The sequence below is a fragment of the Mastigoproctus giganteus genome, chromosome 5 (assembly GCF_048544385.1).
Source record: "Mastigoproctus giganteus isolate SK-2022 chromosome 5, ASM4854438v1, whole genome shotgun sequence".
In the NCBI taxonomy this organism is placed as follows: Eukaryota; Metazoa; Arthropoda; class Arachnida; order Uropygi; family Thelyphonidae; genus Mastigoproctus; species Mastigoproctus giganteus.
In genome coordinates this window covers 17,469,162-17,495,143 of record NC_143579.1, presented here as the reverse complement: position 1 = coordinate 17,495,143, position 25,982 = coordinate 17,469,162, and the positions used below count along the sequence as shown (strand labels likewise).

General features: G+C 38.4%; 1 protein-coding gene across 1 annotated transcript in view; it reads right to left on the bottom strand.

The window, feature by feature from the left end:
• The window catches only part of mib2 (E3 ubiquitin-protein ligase mind bomb 2), a 388,603-nt gene that overhangs the window by 131,589 nt on the left and 231,032 nt on the right, over window positions 1–25,982 (bottom strand). Inside the window, exons 12-13 of the mRNA XM_090373924.1 lie at window positions 7,143–7,273; window positions 1,055–1,203 (exon numbers count right to left, since the gene is read on the bottom strand). Coding sequence (XP_090230050.1) covers window positions 1,055–1,203; window positions 7,143–7,273 — 280 coding nt within the window. The remainder of the gene's footprint in view (window positions 1–1,054; window positions 1,204–7,142; window positions 7,274–25,982) is intronic.

Genomic DNA, 25,982 nt, shown 5'->3' with positions numbered 1-25,982 from the left:
GAACGAACAGAGGGGTGAAGTGGAAGTGGGGTTTTTTTTTTTTTTTTTTTTTGGCTGATGCTGCATAAGCTTGCTTTCTTGCATCAAATGCCTCTACTAATGCTAATGCTAATGCTAAATTCTACAAAAAAAAGTTTGGAAAACTCAAGCAATTGCTCTTGACAATTTCAGAAGTAACTGAGTGCATTTTTAAGTAAGATCAACTAAGTACACTCTTCCTCCCTCTCTATCCCCTCCAAACCCAAATTTCTTTAATATTCATCACTCCAAATGTCCATTTTCAGACTATTATCCAAATGGGGAGAATTACTTCTTACAAAAAATATTTTCCACCTATATTTAATTTAAATAATACACAGATTTTTAGAAAAGATCAGCTTTCTCTACTTGCTCTAACCTTTCTTGGTATTAACATATAACATTTATAGCTTCCTTAGAATACAAATTGCTAGTCTTTCTATTGTACTCTTGGCATTATTTTTCTTCTAATCTAAATTGCAAAAAATCCATTCTACCAAAGAAGAACGTTTCCACATCTAGGGTGATTTTGTCAATTGATGGCTACCTTTCACAAAATGATTTCCATCTTCTGAAACAGAGACATTCAAGTTTTGCTGCATACCTTTTCCACAGATATTTAAATAGGTATTGTTCCACCACTTTCTTCTAAATTTGAACAATACACATGTAACAAAATAACATTAACAATGTTTGTACTAGCTTCCTAACCATTAAGCCTATCTGCAATACCACAGAGTCAACTATTTCTGACTAAAAACTACTAATTTACCACCACACCCACAGTTTCTTGGGATATGAATTTTAATCCTTTGTCAACTAGTGCTGGAAATCTTGGGGCTTGTGTTTACCTGGATGATGACTGAAGCGGGAGGGGATATCGGTAGATGTATGTGTTGACACCTTGAAACTCTATAATAAGACATGGCAAAAATTTTTAAAAATTAGAAATTGCTCTTAATCATTTCTAGACTTCCTTTGACTACCTCTTGGAAACAAGCAACTAATATATTAAAAAAAAAAAAAAAATAGATACCCAAATGCAGAATAATGAAGGGCAGTATCGCCGTCATCATCCTGTACTTCCATAGTAGATCCAGCAGCAAGTAACTTTCTTACAATCTCTAAATGGCCTTGGTGACTTGCCACTTGCAGTGCTGTTTTTCCAGAACTTTTCTGATTCACCTAATAAATCCAGATAAAAGTTGCTAGTTAATGTAGCTATAACCGAGAAAAATACACACAATGTAAAATAACAACAAATTTATTTACAGCACAACAGGTAATGATATCAATTCCAGTATATATAATAAATCAATAAGTTAAAATATTAATAAAATAAAATCATTTTTATTTTTTTAAGTTTGTAGAATTTCTTTATCGATTATTAAAAATGTAATACTAAGGTCTTGGCTGGGCCCCTTGAAGAATTGTTGTCCCAGTTACTGCAGCCCCCTAATCCCTCCCTCTCACAGGGCCTACCACATTGTCCTGAACTCCCTACATGCTGTGCTGGTGGAAACGGGTTCCTACCATTCAGCGTTGAAGGTAGTTGCAATTGTTTAAATCACCAAATGTTTTGATTTTTATGTATGTGGCAAGATATATGCAGTCTTACTTATGGAGTACACTTCTGTTCAGACTTGTTCTCAATTCTGGTTTTGTTCCAGCATGGAAAACAGTAACGTAGTAGCTACTGAATGAAGGCCCCAGATACTATCTGCACTGTTATATGGGTGAATTCTGCTTGTAATTATACTACTGATGCATTACCACTTATGATCATGCCCCTCATGAGGTCACTGACATTGTATACCTTTCCCATGTTGTACCTTTAACGAAGACGCAAAGGCACTGCGGCTTTTCTAATAGTTCTGCTGTATCAAGTGATGCAGCATGCACAGGCTATTTCATTTGTCTACAGTGGGAGGCATACAGATATCACAGCAGATTCTTTAATACTGCAAGTGGGCAGCAGTAACCCCCAGAGTAATCTACCAACTGGTTGGGACTACACTCAGGGTAGTGGAGAACGAAAGAGATCCGGGGGTAATTGTGCAGTCAGATATGAAGTTTTCTGAGTAGTGCAGACAGGCTGCTCATGGGGTCTTATCAATGATATACAGGAATTGTGCTAGCAGGGATAAGGAGGTGATTATCCCCTTGTATAATGCAGCAATGGTCAGGCCACACCTTGAGTGCTGCATACAGATCTGAAGGCCTCATTTTAAGAAGGAAGTAGAGCTGCTGGAACGAGTGGAGAAGGGCAATGAGATTGGTAAGGGGAACAAAGGGTTACTCTTATTAGAAAGGCTTAAGTTCTGCAAATTGCACTGTCTGAAGACTAGGCAGGAAGATGATCTGATTGAACTGTATAAGGCCTTGAATGGTTTGAGCAAGCTCAATGCTTATGGGATTTGTCCTCTTGTTCGGATTAAGCACCTGAGGGGGGGCATAAAGTCAAATTGAGGAAAGACAGTTGTAGAATAGATGTGCAGAAATTTGCCTTTACCCAGCATGTGGTTGATTGCCGGAACAAACTTCCATCTATCGTTGTGGAAGTTGATAGCTTAAATAAATTCAAGGAAGAACTGGACAAACTTTTGGAGCAAATGAATGGGTAAATTAGGAAGTTTATTTTGGGTGATGCTGTATAAGCTTGCTTTCTTGCATTATATGCCTCTGCTAAAGCTAAAGCTAAAACTAATATATGCATTATGACAAAAACAAATGTGACAACCTACAACAAAAAAAGCAGAATATGTAATATGGCTTTATGTTAAAATTTGCTGCTAGTTCAGAGTTAAAATTTGCTGACAGTTCAAAGTTCAAAATTTAGTATACTATACTACCTAAGAAAGAATTTATTAGTGTAATCATGCATCTCTTAAATTTTTTTATTATCTATTTCATCTAAATATCTATCTAACTCCTTTTTGCTTCCAGTTCCACAAAAGAAAATGTGCAGTTTATAGGTTATTTAATTATTTTTTTGGTTAAAAGTACATTTATTTTACATTTAGTTTATGATTAATATTTCTTTGTTTAAATTTATATTCTCTTGAACACATGTCTGATGGGGATTTTTTATTTTTATTTTTTGACAATCCCAAAGGTTATAGTGCTTTGGTAACATGTATGGGTTACAGGATGAGAAGAAAGAAGATACTTGTTGACATCAGATCTGAATTTCTGCTGATTGTAATTTGTGGAAAATACATGTAATGGAAGGTTGCACCGAAGAACAAAAGTAGAATGGATAAATGAGTAAGAAGACAAGTTTGGAATTGAGCGGTGAATGGATGTTGATTAGCTCAGGCACTGGTTCAGCTTCAGCCTGTTCTGGAAGAGAGCAATGGGATTACAAAAGAACAGTGAAGAACAGTGCATATGGAAACATCCATAGAAAAGACAAGCAGCAAAAAGTGAACATCTGTGTGAGAGAGAGAGTAGAGAGTTTAGAAGACAAAATGATCTTCTCTTAATCTGATTACCCTCTTTTGATAAAGTCCAGGAACTTGAGAGATGCAGGTTTTGGAGGCATAACTCAAGGTGTGGGAAGAAATACTTGGAGATCAGCACTTGAGGAATTGGAATTAACAAGAGTTAGTAGTTGATAGATTTCTCCATTACTTTGGAAAGAGTAGATGTAAGTGCAATGGGACAATAACTGAAAGGAAGGAATGTGTCACCATTTTGGGAACTGGATAGTTATGAGCAAATTTCCATGCAGAATGAAAACCACCACTGGAATAAGAGAATATAACAAGTGACACAAAACAGGGGCACAGGTTTCATGAACAAGTTGAGAAATTTTTTTTGGACCTGGAGACTTCTTAGCATCAGATTACTCAGAATTCTTTTAATATTCTGCTTGGCTGCAAAAGATTGTAGTCTGCATCTTCTAAACCATTTTTCATATGAATATTGATTACAGCTCCTCACTAATCTTATCGCCTTCTCTGAACCCTTTCTAGAAACCTTGTCTCTTTTCTGGTGAGATCTTCATACCTGAACACAATATTCAAAATGTATCTTAACAGAAGGTAAATAATATTTCTTCCTAATTGCAATAGTCCTGTACTTCAGAGAAAGAATACCACATGCCTTCTTAGCCACCCATTCGCACCACATGAAAATTACATTTGTGATATCACCATAACCCCCAGGTCTTTTTCATCCTGAACCAATTCAACTCTTCTTCTCCTAGCTTATACATATTCATAGATTTCTATTCTACATGTGCAAAATACATTTAAGAGCATTAAATTTTAGTTACCCCTTTTCAGAGTACATCTGCAACTAATTCAAGTCACTGTGAAGAAAATTGACTTGGTGTTCCTCATCAACCACTTTTCTTATTTTGAAATCATCAAAAACATTTTAAGAGCTTTTTCTTTACTCCCTCATCAATATCAGTAAGGAAAATTAAAAATAGGAGGGAGACTCAACAATAACCCCTAAAGAACTCCACTTGCTATGCTAGCCCACTCCAAACAACGGCCTTTTATGATTGCCCTTATCTCTAATATATTTTAACCACTTTTCTGATACAACTAAAAATCTTACCAGTTATCGCAATATGCTCCAGTTTACATAATAGTCTTTCATATGAAACCATATACAAAGGTTTACTAAAGTTAAGGTTAATAATGCCGAAGTTAATTCTTGCATCGAACTGTTTATGACCTTGTCATAATAATTACCCTTTTTTTTTTTTTTTTTTTTCACATAAATCAAAATGCAATCTACCGTTTTACCTATGGAGGGCACATCAATTCAAATTGACATGTCCTCCAGTCCTAAACAAGAAAAACAATGAATTTTAAAAATTCTTCATTACTGTTGGCAACTTTGCTGGTCTAATTCCCAAAAAAGGTTTAATTACAAAATTACTTATTCCAGAAGATACATTTGTTAATAAAAACACTCGTAAATGGTTTTCTCCCAGCATGTTTTCTTTTAACGGGACACGGTTCCTTAAACTTTAAGCTTACCTATTTCCATCTTTCCAGTTTCGAACATTGTCTTTGCGGTTTCTGTCGAGGATTCTACCCACGTTCTTTTCTTTTGCCCTATTTACAATCAATTTTGGTCACAGTTACTGTCTGATACTGGTCCTGTTATTCCAGATCAGGAATCTGCCTTCATTTCCTCTCCTACTTTCTTTCAGTCCTTTCAGAATTTCTCACACTTTGTTAAAAGATGAGAGTTATTGTATGAATTATAAACCTATTTTTTAAGTTCATTCACAATTCCCAAATTCTTTCAGAACTTCACCAAGCTTCTACCCTAAATTTGTTAAATTCTTAATTTTAAGTATCCAAAAACTTACTTAGTATTAGTAATGGTCGCATGGTGCAAGAAAGCCTATGGCTTATGCTGCACCAGCCAAAAAAAAAAAAAAAACCCTGAATAAAACAATGATAAAAAAAACAAAAAAAAAACTAATAATTAATAAAAGAAAAGGAAATTAAACCTATCATCCTATGCGTTTCCCTCACCCGAAGGTACTATCCAGATGACCTTTGAATTTCCCCAAACTGTCAGCCTCTACCACCCATGTAGGCAACTTATTCCAGTAATTTATAACTCGCTGGCTAAAATAAAACTTCCTGCAGTCCAATCTAAACATCTCCCCCCATAACTTGAATTTATCTCCCCTAGTTCTAGCATCATTTATAATCTTGAAAATTTCATCCTCGTTCATTTTACTGATGCCTCTCAGAGCCTTAAACACCTCAATCAAATTTCATCTATGGTGTCTAGTTCCCAAACTATGCAACCCACATATTCGAAGTCTTTCTTCATAAGGACGCCCTTTTGCCGATCTCACCAGGCAAGTTACCCATCGTTGCACCCTTTAAGAAGCTCAATGTCTTTCTTTAGGCGCGGTCTCCATACTTGAACACAGTATTCCAAGTGTGGTCTAACAAAAGCCTTATATAATGGGATTATCACGTCCCTATCTCTACTTGCAAAAGTTCGATAGATCATCGATAGGACACCATGGGCCTTCCTTGCAACCTGTTTACAATGCTCAGAGAATTTCATGTCTGACCATATCATAACACCCAAATCCCTTTCCTCCAGTACTGGGTTTAGTTGAACTCCACCAAGTGAATAAGTTATTCACTTGGTGGAGTTCAACTCTACCAGGCCGATAGCAACATACTTGTTGCTATCAGCCTGGTAGAACATTTTTTCTTTTTGTTAGTTGTTGGCGCATCGGCTTCTGCAGCCATAATGCACCTCCCAAGGTTTTCGCACTACTCTGATCCAAGCCCAAGGCGGGATTCGAACCTGCGACCTTTGGGTTGCCAGGCAGGCACTTTACCCACCCAGCTAGCCTGGTCGGTGGTAGAACAATTGTATAAGCTGTAACATTCATCTCAACTGTTTGCTACATACTTTTCACTGTGAAATTTGTTATTGCTTATTTGATTCTAATCACAACTTGAATGTTATGAAATCTCATGGACATTTATTAACTTTAATGGTTAATCCCCCCCCCCCCCTTTTTTTTCTGAATATGTAATAATTTCTTTGTATAATTATTTGTATATTTGTATAATTCTGTATATTTTTGTATATTTTGCATCTGTAATAATTTTGTAAATTTTTAGTATAATTTCTTTTGTCACAAACAGTTTGGATAACTATTTTTTTAAGATTGTGTAATTTTCTGTATAATTCCTTTTCTTGCAAACAGTTGAGTGGTTAACTATTTCAGGTTATCTATCTCTAAATGCTTCCCCATTTTTAAAGAAAATTAACTCTAAACAAAATTTCCTTCAATTTGAATCCCTAATTTAACTTGAAATGGTTTCTTTCATGTTTAGTTCTATTTTCTATGTACAGGCATATCCTCTATCACCACAGCGAAACACGGTGAAGTTGAACTGATGATCCAGGTGCCACCATTCGTCAGAAACATACTTTATACTTATACTGCGTTACTTCCATGTGTATATATACAAATCCCAGTTAAAACATCAAGCTATAATGAAACTGTAGGTGAAAAGAATACTAAGATAGAAATCAGAAAAGACAATATACCTTTCTAAAAACACTATACTAATTATTTAAAAAAGATTTTGAAGGGAATAATTTAAAATTAATACCTTCTCTGGATATTTATGAAGTAAATCACCAACAACATCAGTATGTCCCTGGGCAGCTTCACGCACCAATCTATCATTGCTTGCAACCTCATGGTGATGAGGTTCAATCAAAAGATGTCCCAACAGTGGATCTAAAAAAAAAAAAAAAAAAAAAAATTCTCTTCCTCTTATTGTCACATTCGTTTACATTTTTTCTACTCCCCTCCCCTCCCAGAGAAACAATCTGAAAATTACCAATATACTTTTAATCTTAAAATATTAATCCAGTGCACACAATAATCAAACTGATTTCCATCACCATTTCAAAACTGTAATAACTTTAATATTAATAAATGGGCATCCTAAAAAATTACTTTAATACTAATAAATGGCAACTCCTGGCCATGTCGCCATGATTAGAATTATTGTTTCTACTACTTGTACTGTACTTAGCAGCAATAAAGACATTTTATTTAAATCTCAAAAGATAACCTTAGAACTGTTCACTGCACCATAACCATAAATGAAGTTCAAATGGATATTAGTTTTCTATATATAATTTTCTTAGTGCATTAGTAACTAATATTGAGGAATGAGTGTGGTTTCAGCCACGAGCTAAATGATTGCTGACAACCAAATCCAGACAGTTTTTTTTTTAATAAGACCCAGCTGACTGCCAAGTAAGTTTATATATCAACTGTTTACTTTCTAGAAATTAAACTTACAGATACTACTACACCATGTTACTACTAACTGAGACTTGGCTGTAAACTATTATATAATCTGATATAATAACTAATATAAGGGCTTAGCTCTGACTGGATAATGAAAAATAAATATTCATTAGATTCCACGCAGTGCAATAACTATGAGTAAACATGAATTTAGAACATTAACATTTTCAGATTTATATTTCTTAATGGCCAGTGCTTCTATTATACGCAATTTATATTTATTTGAGAATTTTTCACAATATGAAATGTTCTTGGAGCAGTGTAGACACCTCATGCAGGTTTTTTCAGTGATATACAATGATATTCTTGGAGTTGACAGAAGAAGAGGCTACTATTAGTATTAGCAAATGATGCAAGGATCAGCAAAAAAAAAAAAAAAAAAAAAACCTTCCCACATCAACTGTCATCCCCTTTAATAATTTGCCTAGTTCGTCTAAATTTATTCAAACTACTCACTGGCTGAAAGAAAATTTCTGCACATCTATCTTCCCTAAATTATTTAAATTTATGCTCTGTCATGTGTGTTGTCTGAGCAGAAAGTAAGGATGCCATCAGCATTTAACTTACTCAAACCATTCAAAGCCTTCAACACCTCAATAAAATCTCCTTGCAAGTAGTTTCCAGACAAGAAAGACTTCAGTTCTGCAAATTGCAGAACTGAAGTCTTTCTTGGTAAGTGTACCCTTTTGTTTCCCTCGTTAACCTTGTTGCTCATCTGCACTCTAGTCGCAGAAGAGAACAGTCAGTGGATTTTTGGCTGCTGTAAAGGGATAAGTATTTTTAATTTTTACCATATTCTTTGTTAATTAACACACTACATTGTGTTTTACATAGATATTATTTAGGTTTAGTATGTTCGTTAGCTTCATATTTTGAACTTAACTAGCAATTTTTGGAAGTTACGACTCCTGGTGTTGGAGCCAATGTTGTTGAACTAGCCGCCATATTGTAGTCAATAAGAAATAGAGTAATGTATATATATAGCAAACTGATAGCATAATATGAAGCACTCAATTAGGAATCTGTTAGCTTAATATAGTATTATCAATTAATCCAAAATATTATTAATCTTATTAAATTTCATTGTTAATTAAATTGTATATAAATGGAAATCATGACCCAGACTAGAGCTGCGAAGCAAAGATCACAGACTAGCAAGAGTGCTGTGACTTGGGGAAGAAACGAAGTGGGCGATTCTCCAAAGCATCACAGTCTCAAAAAATGTGCAAAATGTGAAATGTTTGCTGACCTTTCTAAAACAGGACACGATCTATCCAAGGAGGCACCTTTGTGTGTGAGGTGTCTAGAGTGTCAAGAAATTAGGTGCCAACTCAGCATTCTGATGGGCGTCTATGAGAGCTTGAGGTGTAGGGTAAATTGCCATTGAGCAGGGCAAGCTCTCAGCTGCCCAGCTCAATGGCAGAGCTCACTGATGTCATCAGGCAACACAAAGCCAATCTCCAAGCCAGAATGTGCTGGTCCCAAAGGAACTAGTTATTGTTGGTGACTCTACTGTCAGGGAGACAGGGAATATACTAGGCAAGAAGGATAGGTGGACCAGGACCAGGGTATATCTGCCAGGGGCAAAAGTTGATGATGTTGTAGAGCAGATATCATCTTTTAAAGGCACAAAAGGTGATATTGTTGTACACGTTAGAACTAATAACATTAAGAGTAAGAGATCTGCAGATTTACTCAACAAGTACAGGTCAATGCTGAAAAAAAGTCGTGAGTTAGGGTTGAATGTGAAAGTGTCTGCAATTCTGCCCAGACACGATAGGAGGGAGTATATGATGAGAGCCTTGTCAGTCAATTCAGCCCTGGAGAGATTGTGCAGGGCTCAAGGGATAGGATTTTTTTCAGCATGGTCAGTGCTTGTTAACAGGAGAGACTGCTTCTACAGGGATGGGGTTCACTTAAATAGAAAGGGTGCAAGAATATTTGCTGATGCTATCGGGGTGGTGTTAGGTGGGTCGGAAAACTGCTAGCATTGGGGAGAATTCACAGACTAAAAATTTAACCGTGGCTGCAGGCAGAGGCAAAAGTGATTCTTACACTGCTTCTATTAGCAGGAGCAGCAGAATGGAGAACAAGGCAATGGAGATTTCCAGGATTGCTGGGAGTCAAAGTGGAACAAATAAATACATGGGCTGTGTTAGGATAACTAAGGGTAGAAACAGGCGCATGTATACTTACATGTACACCAATGCTAGGAGTATAGTTAATAAATTTGATGAGCTTGAAGTGCTAGTCAAGATATCAAAAGCAGATATTGTTGGGATATCAGAGACATGGTATCACAAAGACATAAGCAGTGCAGAATTGGAATTTGGGGAGTACAATGTGTGAACAGAAAGGATAGACAAGACAGGAAGGGAGGAGGGGTTATGATATTAGTTAAGAATCATAAAATCAAAGGAAGTGCATCCAATTGATGTTGCTGGATAATGCAATGTTGAGTCTGTTTGGTGTGACATAAGCACTGGGAAAGAAAAAATGAAAGTAGGTGGTTGATATAGGCTTAATGAATCTGATGAGTATAATGAGCAATTGTGCAGAGAAATAGAGTGGGCCAGTAAATCATATAATGGGGAATTTTAACTTTTCAGATATCGACTGGAACTTGGGGATTGGTCACATGCACACTAGCAAGACTTTTGTGGATTTATTGGATGACTGTTTTCTACAGCAACATGTTCGAGAGGCAACCAGAGGGAGTTATACTCTTGATCTGATTATCAGCAGTGATTATTCATGCATTAAGAATTTGCAGATAAAGGAACCACTGGGTGACAGTGATCATAATGTACTGATGTGAGAATTACTTAAATATGTAACTATCATCAAGGCTAAAGGGAAGGGCTGTTGCTTTCATAAAGGTGACTACAGGAGCCTCAGACAATTTTTAAATTCTGGGATCAACTGATGATGTTTCCAACATTGAATTCTAAATGGGAAGCCTCAGGGACTTAATTTTGGAGGCTACTAGGCTTTTCATTCCAACTAACAAATAAAATACTGTTCAAGGGTTAGGCCTAAATGGATGTCAGATAAACTAATGAGACATATGGCAGAGAAGAAAAATGCATGAGATACATATAAATTAATGGGTGACATGGAAACCAATGATAGATATAAGCTGGTCTGTAACCAAGTCACAAAGGAGATTAGACAGGCAAAGGCAGATTATGAGAAATCTTTGGTAAAGGGAGCAAAGAAAAACAGCAGAGTTGTTTACTTATGTAAACTCTAGAAGGAAAGGGATGAATCAGATTGGCCCACTTAACATAGATGGGTTGACTATTGATGATCATTCTCAGGTAGCTGATAAACTGAATGAGTATTTTGCATCTACATTCACACGAGGAGTTACTCAATGAGGGGAGTGCCAGAAGTTTATCAAACTCTGGCACTCCGGGGAGCAAACAGGGAGCTAAGTGATTTTGTAATAACTGAGAGCAAAGTGGAGGAGAATTTTTTTTTTTTTTTTTTTACGTGAACCTCAAACACGAGAGGTATTAGAACCTATAGTACTTAGTACCGTGCTTGGGTTGGAGGTTGAGAAGACGAAAGAAGATATTCGTTGACATTGGACTTGAACTTCTGTAGATTGTAATTTTCAGGAAATACGTATGAAGGAAGGTTGTTCCAGAAAATGTCAGTTGAATGAATAAATGAGGAAGATGAAAAGTTGGTTCTGCGGGTTTGAAGTTGGACAGTAAATGGATGTTGGCTGGTGGCGGCACGTGTTCGGACTGTTTTGAAAGAGAGAGCAGGAATTATAGAAGCCAATTCAGAAGAACAATGCCCAGGGAAGTATCTGTAGAAGAGGCATGCAGCAGAAACAGTGCATCTATGAGAAAGCGAGTGGAGAGAATCTGGTAGAGATGAATTATTAATTAACCTAACTGCCCTCTTCTGAATGGAATCAAGAAGCCTGAGAGAGGTTTTGGGGGCACCACCCCAGATGTGCGAACAATATTCCATGGCAGGGCAGATTTGCGATATACACAGAGTGAGCAGCTCTTTGGAAGAAAAGTAACGCCGAGAGCGAAAGAGAAAACCAAGATTTTTAGATGCAGAGGAAGCAATATTTGTAATGTGCTTGTGCCAAGAGAGATTAAAAGTCCAGGTAATCCCCAAAAAAGATATATCATTTTGCCTAGAAATCGGAGTATCGCTAAACATAAGCATAGGAGCAGAAGAATCCTTTTTGCGAGATATAAGACAAGACTGAGTTTTAGAAGGATTGAAATCAACTAAGTTGTCTTTGCCCCACTGGAGAATTACCTGAAGATCGGCATTTAAGGAACTGGTAGCAGATTTTCGAGAAGTTGAAGTTAATTGAGCAGGACAAGGTTTCTCAAAATGGAAACATGAATGCAATGTGCTATCATCGGCAAAACTATGGATAGGATTTCCAGTCAATGGAAGAAGACCATTAATATACAAGAGGAAAAGAGTGGGGGAAAGAACAACATTGGGGGACACCGGCATTAGTGGAGCAGTTAGAAGACAGAGAGCCATCTACCATCATCCTCAGTGAGCAATCAGAGAGAAAACTGGATAACCAATTACTAAAAACAGTTGGCAAACCATAAGATGGAAGCTTGTTTAGAAGAACTTTATGCCAAACACGATCAAAAGCCTTTGAAATGTCAAGAGCAACTACTTGTGTTTCACCGAACCTTTCCATTGAATTAGTCCATAAATGGGTAACGTAAGCCAGAATATCACCAGTGGATTGACACTGACGGAATCCATACTGGCGATCGTTGATCAGACGGAAGGTTTCTAGGTAGTTTAAAATTTGGCGGTTAATTGATTTCTTCATTACTTTAGAAAGAGTAGAAGTAATTGCAATGGGACGATAATTGGATGGGAGGGATTTGTCACCCTTTTTAGGAACTGGCTCGATATGAGCAAATTTCCAAGCAGAAGGAAAAACACCTTTGGAATAAGAAAGTGAAAAAAGGTGGCAAAGAATAGCAGTAAGTTCGGGAGCACAGGTTTTGAGAACAAGTGGAGAAATACCATCACGACCTGGAGCTTTCTTAGTATTAAGATTCATCAAAATCCTTCTGATATCCTTTTGACGGAAGACCACAGGAGGCATTGAATGGAGTGTGTTGGGAATGGTGGGAGGTGTTTTACCAAGATCATTAATCCATGAGCTGGTAGAAAACTGGGATGCTAGCTGGTCAGCTTTATCCTTGGCTGAAGTGACAACAGAAGCATCTGGTTTGGACAGAGGTGGGAGCAGAGATGGGCAAAAGTTGCGGCCAATAGCTTTGGCAAGAGACCAGAATGCTCGGCTACCATTAGGGCAAGAAGCAAGTTTTCTACTCTTAGCCTGTTCAAACTCTAGTTTGGACTGATTAATAACTGCTTTACAATTGTTGCGAGCTTTGGTGTAGGCAGAAAATGAAACTGAAGAATTGGAAACGAGCCAGTTACGATGTGCAACATTCTTCTCTTGAACAGCCTTAGCACATTTATTGGAAAACCAAGGTTTAGATAAAGGACGAGATTTTAAAGTGGAGTGTGGGATAAAGGATTCCATTCCTGCAGAAATAATTTCACTGACACGATCTGAGCAAACGTTGACATCAGAAGTTTTGAAACAGTAATCCGACCAAGGAAAAGAAGAAAAGAAGTCTCGCAGGTCATCCCATTTTGCATTCTTGTAATGCCAAACAACACGAGGTTGGGAATAGTCATGAGATAAAGGTTCCATTGGAGAAGAGACAATCACCAAGTTGTGATCTGAAGTGCCTAAAGGACCTCTCACTTCGACCGTGTACTTAGAAGGGTTGTTTGTGAGAAAAAGATCAAGCGTATTGGCTGTATGATTAGGATTGTCCGGTATTCTCATAGGTAAATGAACAATCTGTGCTAGGTCATTAGTAATTGCAAAAGCCTCAGCATCTCGACCTGCTGGGTCGGTGTGAGTAGAAAACGAAAGCCAACTGGAGTTGTGAACATTAAAATCACCAAGGAAAATTACCTCACTGTTAGGAAAGTTGGACTGGAGAAAGTCAAGTTGCAAAGAGAGGAAGTCAAAGAGCTCCAAGTGATTAGTGGAGTTGGGAGAACGGTAGAGACAACAGATGAATTTGACACAATGAGGTAGAGAGATTTTAAGCCAGAGAAGATCAAAGAGAGGAGATTCCAAATTTCCAATCTCTGACAGGGAATATCAGAATGGACATATGCACAAGTACCACCTTTGAGGCGAAAGGAATCATACAGCGAATAATTTGGGCATCTGAGATGAGCAGTAGTTGAATCAACCGATAACTGAGATTCTGTCAGAAAAAGTACATGGGATTTGGCAGACTGCAAGTGGAAATGGATTAGAATTGAGACCACGTATATTTGTGAAATGAATTAGGAAGTCCTTGGGAGGTTTAGATCTTTTCGCAGATAAGCTTGCTCTATTAGTTTCACAATTCATGGTGTATTCAATAGTAAGAAAAAGTGGGTGGGACATGCTGTATGAAGTAATGAAATTTTTGAATATGGCGTACATGTGGTAAGAATATACCCAGATCCTTGACATAACGTGGCCTCGACAATGCTCCCCGCATACACACTACTCGGACTCCCTCCAGTCACTATCTGGCAGAGTAGAGGTAGCAAGATTATACACTAGCTCATCTGGAAGCCTCCTAGAGAGTTACCAATAGGTTCGGTCCGGTGTACTAACCAGCGGCTGGCCTGCGAACACCGTTTTAGAGCTGTACCCTCAAAATGTAAGGAATATTGGATATCGCCACTACGTTCATCAATACCTCAACAGTCATCAGTCATACTGCATGATGGAAGAGATAGGGAAGGGTTGACCGGAACTTAGCTCTAGAGACTAAACATGGGTTCCACCACTTCAAGCCTCCAATAAGCAAAGTGGTGGTATTTCACCAGTTGATGAGAGTCATCTACCACCTAGTACTGCCTGGTAACATAGAGGGGCGGCGTTCCTCCATGTGGTGTGGGTGCCAAATTGTTGAAGTTAAATATAAAAAAGGCACCTGGGGTGGATGGGATCTATCCAGTTATATTAAAGGAGGCAGCAAAGGAAGTAAGCAAACAATTAGTCATAATTATGAGAGCTTCCTTGGACTCAGGGGAGGTCCCCATGGATTGGAGGAGTTCAAATATATCCCTAATTCACAAAGGGGATTCAAAAGGTGACACAAGTAACTATAGACCTGTTAATTTATCTTCTGTTTGGGGGATAAATAATGGAATCCCTGATTAAAGAAGCATTGCAGAATCATCTAGACAAGACTGCAGTAACAGTTAAGACACAGCATGGGTTTGTTGAAGGGAGCCCCTGTCTGACTAATTTGATTGGATACTATGGTGTGGTCACAAAGGAACTGAATGAAAAAATAATTTTGTTATCATATACTTGGATTTCAGGAAAGCTTTTGATACTGTTGCACATAGTAGACTGTTGTACAAATTGGAGAGATATGGCATTAAGGGCACGTTGCTACAATGGATAAAGGGATGGTTGAGTGGGAGAAGAGAGAGAGTGGTAATCAATGGACACTGCTCTTTGTGGAAAAATGTTATTAGTGGAGTTCCCCGGGGTTTAGAGTTGAGCCCATTGTTGTTTTGTATATTTATCAATAATATTGATGAAGGTATATCAGGTTTAATGTCCAAGTTTGTACATCATACAAAGGTTGGCAGGGTTGTTAATGATAGTAAAGACAGTATGCTACTCCAACTGGATCTAGATAAGTTGGGCAAATGGGCTGAGAAGTGGCAGCTGAAGTTTATCATTGAGAAATGCAAAGTACTGCATATGGGTAGCAATAAGAGAGGGCGCTGACTCTCCTTAAAAATTACAGCTGTAAATGACAGGCTCCGAAAAACCGATGTGTTTGCCATTTTATTTACCTAATTGTTATTTTATATTGTACTTTATACGTAGTCTTATAGTTCTAGTTACGCTGGTTATTTTTATTTTAGATAAGAGTTTTTGTAGATTACTACTTGATATACGTAAAACCGTTGTTTCGTTCGAATCTTGCAAAAATAAACCATTATTTTTGTATAGAGTGGTAGGGAATTCAAATTTTTAATTGTGGTAACTAGGTAGCTGTAATGTAAAATTATATAGCATAATACGCATCACTGCATTTAGGATTCTATTAGATAGTGTAGTACTGACAATTATTAATTAAATTTATTGATCTTATTAATGTAAAATATCATGTTCCTGACTAGAGCAGCAAAGCAACGGACACAAAGTGACAGGAGTGCTGTGACTCGGTGGAGAACTGAGGGGGGGCGATTCTCCAATGCATCACAGCCTAAAAAAATGTGCAACTTGTGAAATGTTTGCCGAACTCTAGGGAACAGAACATGATCTAGCCAAAGAGGATGTCTTTGTGTGTGTGCCAGGTGCAGAGAGTGTCTAGAAATTAGGCGTCAACTCAGCGTTCTAATGGGCGTCTATGAGAGCTTGAGGTGTAGGGTAGATGGCCTCGAAGAAATTAATATGAGCGGTCCGTCAAGCTCTCGGCTGCCCAACTCAATGCCAGAGCTCACTCCTGGGCATCATGCAACACAGTGGCAATCTACAAGGCAGGATGCACTGGTCCCACAGGAGTTATTGTTGGTGACTCTATTGTCAGGGAGGTGGGGAATATATTGTGTAAAAAGGATAGACGGAATAGGACCAGGTATGTCAGCCAGTGGAAAAACTTGATGTTGTTGTAAAGCACATATCATCTTTTAAGGGCACAAAGGGTGATATTGTTGTACACGTTGGCACCAATGACATTAAGATTAGGAGATCTGCAGATTTATTTAACAAGTACAGGTTAATGTTACAAAAATGTCGTGAGTTAGGGTTAAATTTGAAAGTGTCTGCAATTCTGCACAGACACGATAGGAGGGAGTACATGATTAGAGCCTTGTCAATCAATTCAGCCGTGGAGGGAATGTGCAAGGCTCAAGGGGTAGAATTTTTTTCAGCACGATCTGTGCTTGTTGACAGGAGAGACTGCTTCTACAGGGATGGGGTTCACTTAAATAGAAAGGGTGCAAGAATATTTGCTGATGCTATCGAGGCAGTGTTAGGTGGGTCCGAAAAATGCTAGCTTAGAGGGATTCACAGATTGAAAGGTTAAGAATAGCTGTAGGCAGAGGTGAAGGTCATTCTTGCACTACTTCTATTAGAATAAGCTGCGGCATTTAAGGACTGATGGCAGTCATCGTGAAACAAGTGGGTATATGGGATGTGTTAGGGTAACTAAGAATAAGAATAGGTGCATGTATACACTTGCATGTATACCAATGTTAGAAGTATGGTAAATACATTTGATGAATTTGAAGTGTTGGTCAAGACATCAAAGGCAGATATTGTTGGATTATCAGAGACATGATGTCTCACAGATATGAGGAATGCAGAATTGCAATTGGGAGAGTACAATGTGTACTCCCAAATTCCAATTTAAGAAAAACATAAAATCAGAAGAAGTGCATCCACTTGATATAGATGAACAGTGCACTGCTGAGTCAGTTTGGTGTAACATAAGCACTGCGAAAGCAAAAATAAGAGTAGGAGTGTGTTATAGGCCTAATGACTCGAATGAGAACAATGAACAATTGTACAGAGAAATAGAGTGAGCTAGTAAATCAGAATGTCTTATAATGGGGGATTTTAACTTCCCAAATATTCACTGGAACTTGTGGATTGGTCACTCGCACACTACTAAGACTTTTGTGGATTTATTGGATGATTGTTTTCTGCAGCAGCATGTTCGAGAGACAACCAGAGAGGGTAATACTCTTGATCTGGTTATCAGCAGTGATCATTCGTGTATTAAGAATTTGCAGATAAAGGAACCACTAGGTGGCACTGATCACAGTGTACTGATGTGGGATTTACTTAAAGATATAATTACTATCAGGGGTAAGGGAAAGGGTTTTTGCTTCTGCAAAGGTGAGTACAGTGGTCTCAGACAGTTTTTAAATTCTGTACAGTGGGATCAACTGATGATGTTACCGACAGCAAATTCTAAGTGGAAAGCATTCAAGGAATTAATCGTGGAAGTTAATAAACGTTTCACACCTATTAAGAAATATTGTTCAAGGTTTAGGCCTAAATTGTTTTCAAATGACCTAATGAGACTCGTGACAGAGAAGAAAAATGCATGGGATGCATATAAATTATCAGGCGACACAGAAGTCTATGGCAGATATAAGCCAGTCTGTAATCAAGTCACAAAGGAGTTTAGGCAGGCGAAGGCAGATTACAAGAAATCTTTGGCTAAAGATGCTAAGAAAAACAGCAAGGATTTCTTTACTTATATAAACTCTAAAAGGAAGGGGATGAATCTGATTGGTCCACTTGATATCGATGGTTCGACTGTTGATGATCCTTCTCAGATAGCAAACAAACTGAATGAGTATTTTGCACCTACATTCACACACGAGGGAGTTATTAAGGTTTGAAAATGCCAGAAGGTTATCAAATTGCAGCAGGGTGCTTAATGATTTTGTAATAACTGAGAGGAAAGTAAAGGAGAAATTGTTGAAGTTAAATATAAGAAAGGCACCTCGGCTGAATGGGATCTCTCCAGTTATATTAAAGGAGGCGGAAAAGGAATAAGCAAACCCTTAGTCATAATTATGAGAGCATCATTGGACTCAGGGGAGGTCCCCGCGGACTGGAGATGTGCAAATGTATCCCCAATTCACAAAGTAGGATCGAAGGGTGACACAAGTGATTACAGACCAGTTAGTTTAACTTCTCTTCTGGGTAAAATAATGGAGTCACTGGTTAAAGATGCATTGCAGGATCATCTAGACAAGACTGCAGCAATAATTCAGACACAGCATGGATTTGTTAAGGAAAAATCTTGTCTGACAAATTTGATTGGTTATTATGATGTAGTTACAAAGGAACTGGATGCAAAAAATAATTTTGATATCGTATACTTGGATTTCAGGAAAGCTTTTGACACTGTTGCGCATTAGCATGGGCACATGATGCAAGAAAGCAAGCTTATACAGCATCAGTCAAAAAAAAAAAAATAAAAAACCCTTATTTCACCCATCCCCTCACTCCAAATGTATGTCAAGTTATGCCTTGAATCTGTTTAAGCTATCAATTTCTAAAACAACAGATGGAAGTTTGTTCCAGCAATCAACTACCTGCTGGCTAAAAGCAAACTGCCGCACATCTATCCTACAACCGTCTTTCCTCTATTTGAATTTATGTCCTCTCAGGCGATTATTCTGAGCAAGAGGAAGAATCCTATCAGCATTGAGCATGCTCAAACCATTCAAGGCTTTATACACCTCAATCAGATCACCTCGCAGGTGCCTAGTCTCCAGACACTGTAATTTGCAAAAATTAAGCCTTTCTTCGTAAGAGCAACCCTTTGTTCTGTTCAATAATCTTGTTACCATTCTCTGTACTTGTTACAACAGCTCTACTTTCTTCTTACAATGAGGCCTCCAGACCTGTATACAGTACTCAAGGTGTTGCGTGACCATTACAAGGGGATAATCACCTCCTTATCCCTGTTTGAAAAATTCCTGTATATCATTGACAAGACACCATGAGCTACTCTTGCAGACCATCTGCACTGCTCAGAAAACTTCATATCTGCCTGCATAATATCCACCAGGTCCTTTTCATTCTCTGGCACTGTCAGTGTGGTACCACAGAGTTAATACGTTACTCTGGGATTACTGCTTCCCATATGTGGTACTTTACATTTGTCAATGTTAAACTTCATTTGCCATCTCTCAGCCTAATATGTTCAACTTTTCTAGATCCTGTTGCAACAGTGTACTGTCATTAGTGTCATTAACAACCCTGCCAACCTTCATATCATCTGCAAACTTGGACATTAAGCCTGATATACCATCATCAATATCATTTATAAACAGAAAACAACAGTGGACCCAACAATGAACCATGAGGGACTCCACTAATAACATTAGTCCACGAAGAGCAGTGTCCATTGATTACCACATTCTGTCTTCTCCCACTCAACTATCCCTTTATCCATAGCAGCAATTTGCCTCCAATGCCACACTGCTCCAATTTGTGCAGCAGTCTTCCATGTGCAACTGTATCAAAGGCCTTTCTAAGATCCAAATATATGATATCAAAATTATTCTTTGCATTCAGTTCCTTTGTGACTACATCATATTATCCAATCAAATTAGTCAGATAAGACTTCTCATTAACAAACCCATGCTGTGTCCGAGCTATAACTGAAGTCTTGTCTAGATGATCCTGCAATGCTTCTTTAACCAGTGCCTCCATTAATTTTCCTGGAACAAAAGTTAAACTAAAACGTCTGTAATTACCTGTGTCTCCCTTTGAGGATTGTAGATTGGCGTCACATTTGCACATCTCCAGTCCATGGGTACCTCCCTTGAGTTCAGGGAAGCTCTCATAATTATGGTTTCCTCTTCCGCCTCCTTATTTCCTCTGCCGCTTCCTTTAATATAACTGAATAGATTCCATCCACCCCAGGTGCCTGTCTTATGTTTATCTTCAACAATTTCTCCTCCACGTTACTCTCTGTTATTACAAGATTATCTAGTTTACTGCCAGAGTTGAATACACTTCTGGTATTCCCCTCCCTGAATAACTCCTCATGTGTGACTGTGGATGCAAAATATTCATTTAGTTTGTTAGCTACCTGAGCAGGATTAACAACAGTTGAACTATTGACATCAATTGGACCAATCTGATTCATCCCCTTCCTTCTAGAGTTTACATAAGTAAAGAACTCTTTGCTGTTTTTCTTTGCATTCTTTGCCAAAGATTTCTCGTAATCTGCCTTTGCCTGCCTAACCACCTTTTTGACTTGGTTACAGACCAGCTTATATCAATCATAGGCTTCTGTGTCACCTGTTATTCTATATGTATCCCATGCATTTTTCTTCTCTGTCACATGTTTAATTAGTTCATCTGACATCCATTTAGGCCTAAATCTTGAACAATATTTCTTAGTTGGTATGAAAAGCCTAGTAGCTTCCAAGATTAATTCTTTGACTGCTTCCCATTTTGAATTTGCTGTTAGTAACATCATCAGTTGGTCCCACCATTAACAAACGTGGTCCTACTGTTAACTGAGTTAACAAACAAACAGATAGAATTATTAAATCTAAACCCTAATTTCAGTTTAATCCCTCATAGGCTCCCCATAGCAGATATTGCAATGGGTATGGAAAGAGCTCTAGCCAATTTGCCTGAAGTTACAGCTAATGAGATCCAGATTAGGACATTGTGCGCATTAGGTTCAGCATGCAAAGCGTCTTCGAATTTACAGTTGCACAAAGAAAAGCATTAAAAGAATTAAAACAAGATGATAATATTGTAATACTACGTGCAGACAAGGGTAGATCTACAGTTGTGCTGAACAATGACGACTATCAGGAAAAGGCCATTAGTTTATTGAATGATTTTTTTTTTGTTAGTTGTTGGCACATCAGCTTCTGTGGCCATAATGCACCTTCCACAGTTTTTGAATTTTTTTTTTTTTTTTTTACTCTGATCCAAGCACGAGGTGGGATTCGAACCCCCGACCTTTGGGTTGCCAGGCAAGCACTTTACCCACCTGGCTAGCCCAGTCGGCTACTGAATGATAGGTCTACATATAAGATCATTCGCAGGAATCCCCTGAGCGGACTAGAACAAGTTAATAAGTTGGTCCAGAGTTGGCTTACGGCAGGAAAAATATCTCAGGAGGTTTCCTGGAGGTTGCATGTATCGGGCTGTCACCTGTTATTTTATATGTATCCCATGCATTTTTCTTCTGTCACACGTCTAACTAGATTTTATGGTCTGCCTAAAGGACACAAGGCTGGGGTATCTTTCGGATCCATTGTGTCGTTTATTGGCAGTCCAATACATGCATATTCAGATTTCTGGCTTAACTTGTATCCCCGTAGTACGACACTCGGATCATACTATTAAAAACAGCAGGGAATTTATACAGTTCGTCCGTGCTCAAGAGGTAGAAGAGGGTGATATTATGGCATCCTTTGATGTCATTTCTTTATTCACATGTATACCTGTCGAACACGGCTTGGATTGTGTGTGGAATGCTTTGAGCAGGGATGGTGCTTTGAGAGATAGGACAGCACTAAGTAGTGATGATATTTGTGAAGGTGTTGGCTTATGTTTACATAGTACCACTATGTTATTCCAAAAGGTTATGTACCAGAAGGTTTGCAGAGTGGCCATTGGTTCACCTATTAGTGCAATTACAGCCAACTTAGCCATGGAAAAATTTGAAGATAGGATGTTGGGGAGCTCTAGTCCTCCCCCATTATGTGCATGGAAGAGATATGTTGATGACACGTTCACAGTGATACAAAGAGGACACGAAATAGAAATACTCGATTGGTTGAATAGCGGTTCGCCTTATAGTCGGTTTACTTCGGAGGTTGAGCAGGGGGCCTTCCGTTCCTAGACGTATGTGTATACAGAGAAGGCCGACACTTGAAAACTATAGTTTACAGAAAACCTATGTGTCGGGGCCAATACACACACTTCAAAACAGCTCAGGCCAGTTGCCACAAAAGTAGTGTGGTTAAGGCCTTATTGGAAAGGATGGGGTCCCACTGCTCCTCGTCTGACGAGAGCGAAGTGATGAATTAAATGTGTTACAGCAGACCTAGTAACGTGTGGTTACCCCCAGAGCATCATTGAAAGGTGTTTAAGAGGTAGGAACAACAGTCGCAGAGATGCTTTTACACCTGTTTCCACCGCATATATCCCCTACTTCCGGGCATTTCGGAACCCATTTCCCATACCTTACGTTTGTGTAAGATACGCTGTGTGTAGCTGCCAGGTCAGAGGCTGCACACAGTAGTGTCCGCAACTAAAGATCCTATTGCTGGTAATGACACTAGTGGGGTCATATATGAAATTGAATGTCCTGATTGTGGGGAGTGTTATGTGGGGAAAACAAAACACAGACTGAGGGATCGCCTGGGGAAACACAATAGAGCCCTTAAGACTGCAAATTACAGAGGTTCAGATGTAGCAGAACATGCCTGGGAAACTGGGCATGGCATTACTGCTAAAGAAGCCGTGATCATGGATAAGGCGCATGGCTTTTGTAACCGGAAATGGCTGGAGAGTTTAAGAACATGTTCGTCCGAGTACTACAGTCTTAACAGGGATAAGGGCTGTCGCATTCATCCACTCTTTGAAGCCCGTATCCTACAAAGAGATGAATGGTTTAGAGTGGCCCATCCACTTTCTTGTTCCAATGCATGAGAAGTGAACCATGAGCAGATGCCATAGTTCATGTCACAGACCTGCTGAGATGTATGTGGTACATATAGATTGTTGGCCATCCTGCAACCACTATAGCTGATGAAGGCAGCCGCTGCTGCCAAAAGCTTCTGTGTTAGTGGTTTTAAATAACTTTTATCGCTTTAATTATTTATATTATTTTTCCTATTTTATACAACACACAACATGCAGAGGATTATGCTATTATGCTGCCTCTGATGCTTGCTTTATCAATTTTATTTTTTACTTTTTATTTGTTAATTACTTTGTTATATCTATATATATAGTAGTAATATACAACTGTTAAGAAGCAAAATAAGCAGAAAAAGGAAAACAACAAAAGTAATACTATGTCTAATGCTACAAAATGCACAGTGCAGCAGTAAAGGTAGCAAAAGGATATAAATAATTTGTGGTTTGTAAAATAAATAAAGTGTCTGTGAAAATGGAAATGAAAAGTACACACAGTGCCTGAACTAAGAGACGTTTAAGGGATAGTTGAAAGTGGAAGTGAAGTATGGTTAAACAGGTGAAAGAATTTGAAAAACCTAGTATAAAAATAAACTGGGACTGAGGAAGCAAAAAAAAAAAAAAAATTTGCACAAAAATAAAAATGAAAAATAATAAATAAGTAAATAACACTATATTCAGATATGGGAGGGAAATTTTAGCAAGAGGTCGAATCAGGGGATGGCAAATATGCAAAATCTGAATATAGTAGATGAAAAAATGATACATAGCCAGAAAATTCATCAGGGGACTACTCCTGACCATGTATCAGGCACTGCGTTTCCAAACTTGTCTGTAGTATTAGAAAAAGGGGGAAACCAAATATGCGGCTTTTATCATAATACTGATAGACAAGGTAGTGCCTACCTTGTTTACCAATATTTACATTATTAACTTTACATTATTATCTAGACAAGACGTCAGTTATAGCTCGGACACAGCATGGTTTTGTTAAGGGAAAGTCTTGCCTGACCAATTTGACTGGATACTATGATGTGGTCACAAAGGAACTCGATGCAGGGAATAACTTTGATATCATAAATTTGAATCTTAGAAAGGCTTTTGATACTGTTGTACATGGAAGACTGCTGAACTAATTGGAGCAGTGTGCCATTGTAGGTAAATTGCTGCTATGTATAAAGGGATGGTTGAGTGGGAGAAGACAGAGAGCGGTAATCAATGGACACTGCCCTTCATGAACTAATGTTATTGGTGGAGTCCTCCAGGGTTCAGTGTTGGGTCCATTGTTGTTTTCTGTATTTATTAATGATATTGATGATGGTATATCAGGCTTAATATCCAAGTTTGCAGACGATACGAAGGTTGGCAAGGTGGTTAATGACACTAATGACAGTATGCTGCTGCAACAGGATCTGGAAAGGTTGAGCAGATGGGCTGAGAGGTGGCAAATGAAGTTTAACATTGCCAAATGTAAAGTACTGCATATGGGAAGCAGTAACCCCAGAGTAACATATCAACCGTGTGGTAATCTGCCCGCACAATTACCCCAGAACCTGGGGTAATTGTGCGGGCAGATATGAAGTTTTCTGAACAGTGCAGACGGTATGCACGAGTAGATCATGGTGTCTTGTCAATGATATACAGGAATTTTTCTAGCAGGAATAAGGAGGTGATTATCCCCTTGTATAAGGCAATGTTCTGGCCACAACTTGATACACTACTGTATACAGGTCTGGAGGCCTCATTTTAAGAAGGATGTAGAGCTGTTGGAATGAATACAGAGAAGGACAACAAGATTAGTGAATGGAACAAAGGGTTGCTCTTACGAAGAAAGGCTTAAATTTTGCAAATTACAGTGTCTGGAGACTAGGCACCTGTGAGGTGATCTGATTGAGGTGTATAAAGTCTTGAATAGTTTGAGCATGCTCAATGCTGATGGGATTCTTCCTCTTGCTCAGAATAATCACCTAAGAGGGTATAAATTGAAATTGAGGAAAGACAGATGTAGGATAGATGTGCGGAAGTTTGCCTTTAGCCAGCCGGTAGTTGGTAGGTGGAACAGACTTCCATCCCTTGTTGTGGAAGTTGATAGCCTAAATAAATTTAAGGCTGAGCTGGACAGGTATTTGGAATGAATGGAGGAATGAAATGGGAGTGGTTTTTTTTTTTTTTTTTTTTTTTGGCTGATACTGCATAAGCTTGCTTCCTTGCATCATATGCCAATGCTAATGCTAACTTTATTTTTACACTGTGTAGGGCAATTTTTACACTACATTGTCTATCAGTATTACGATAAAAGATTATCTAGTTTACCGCATATTTGCTTGCAGTAAAGGAAGCAAAAGGATATAATTGGGGTTGAAATTGAAATTGAAAGTGAAAGTGAAATTGAAAGTGAAAGTGAAATTGAAAGGGTTGAAATTGAAAGTGTCTGCAATTCTGCCCAGACACGATAGGAGGGAGTATATGATGAGAGCCCTGTCAATCAATTCGGCCCTGGAAAGATTGTGCAGGGCTCAAGGGGTAAAATTTTTTTCAGCCTGGTCTGTACTTGTTAACAGGAGAGACTGCTTCTACAGGGATGGGATACACTTAAATAGAAAGGGTGCAAGAATGTTTGCTGATGCTATCGAGGCAATGTTAGGTGGGTCGGAAAACTGCTAGATTGGGGGGATACAAGGACTAATAGATTAACAGTAGCCACTGGCAGAGGTGAAAGTGATTCTTGCACTGCTTCTATTGGAATGAGCCGCAGCCTGGAAAATAAGATGCAGGATATTTCAGAGACTGCTGGGAATCATTGGGGTACAAGTAAACACATGGGTTGTGTTAGGGTAGCTAAGAAAAAGAACAGGTGCATAT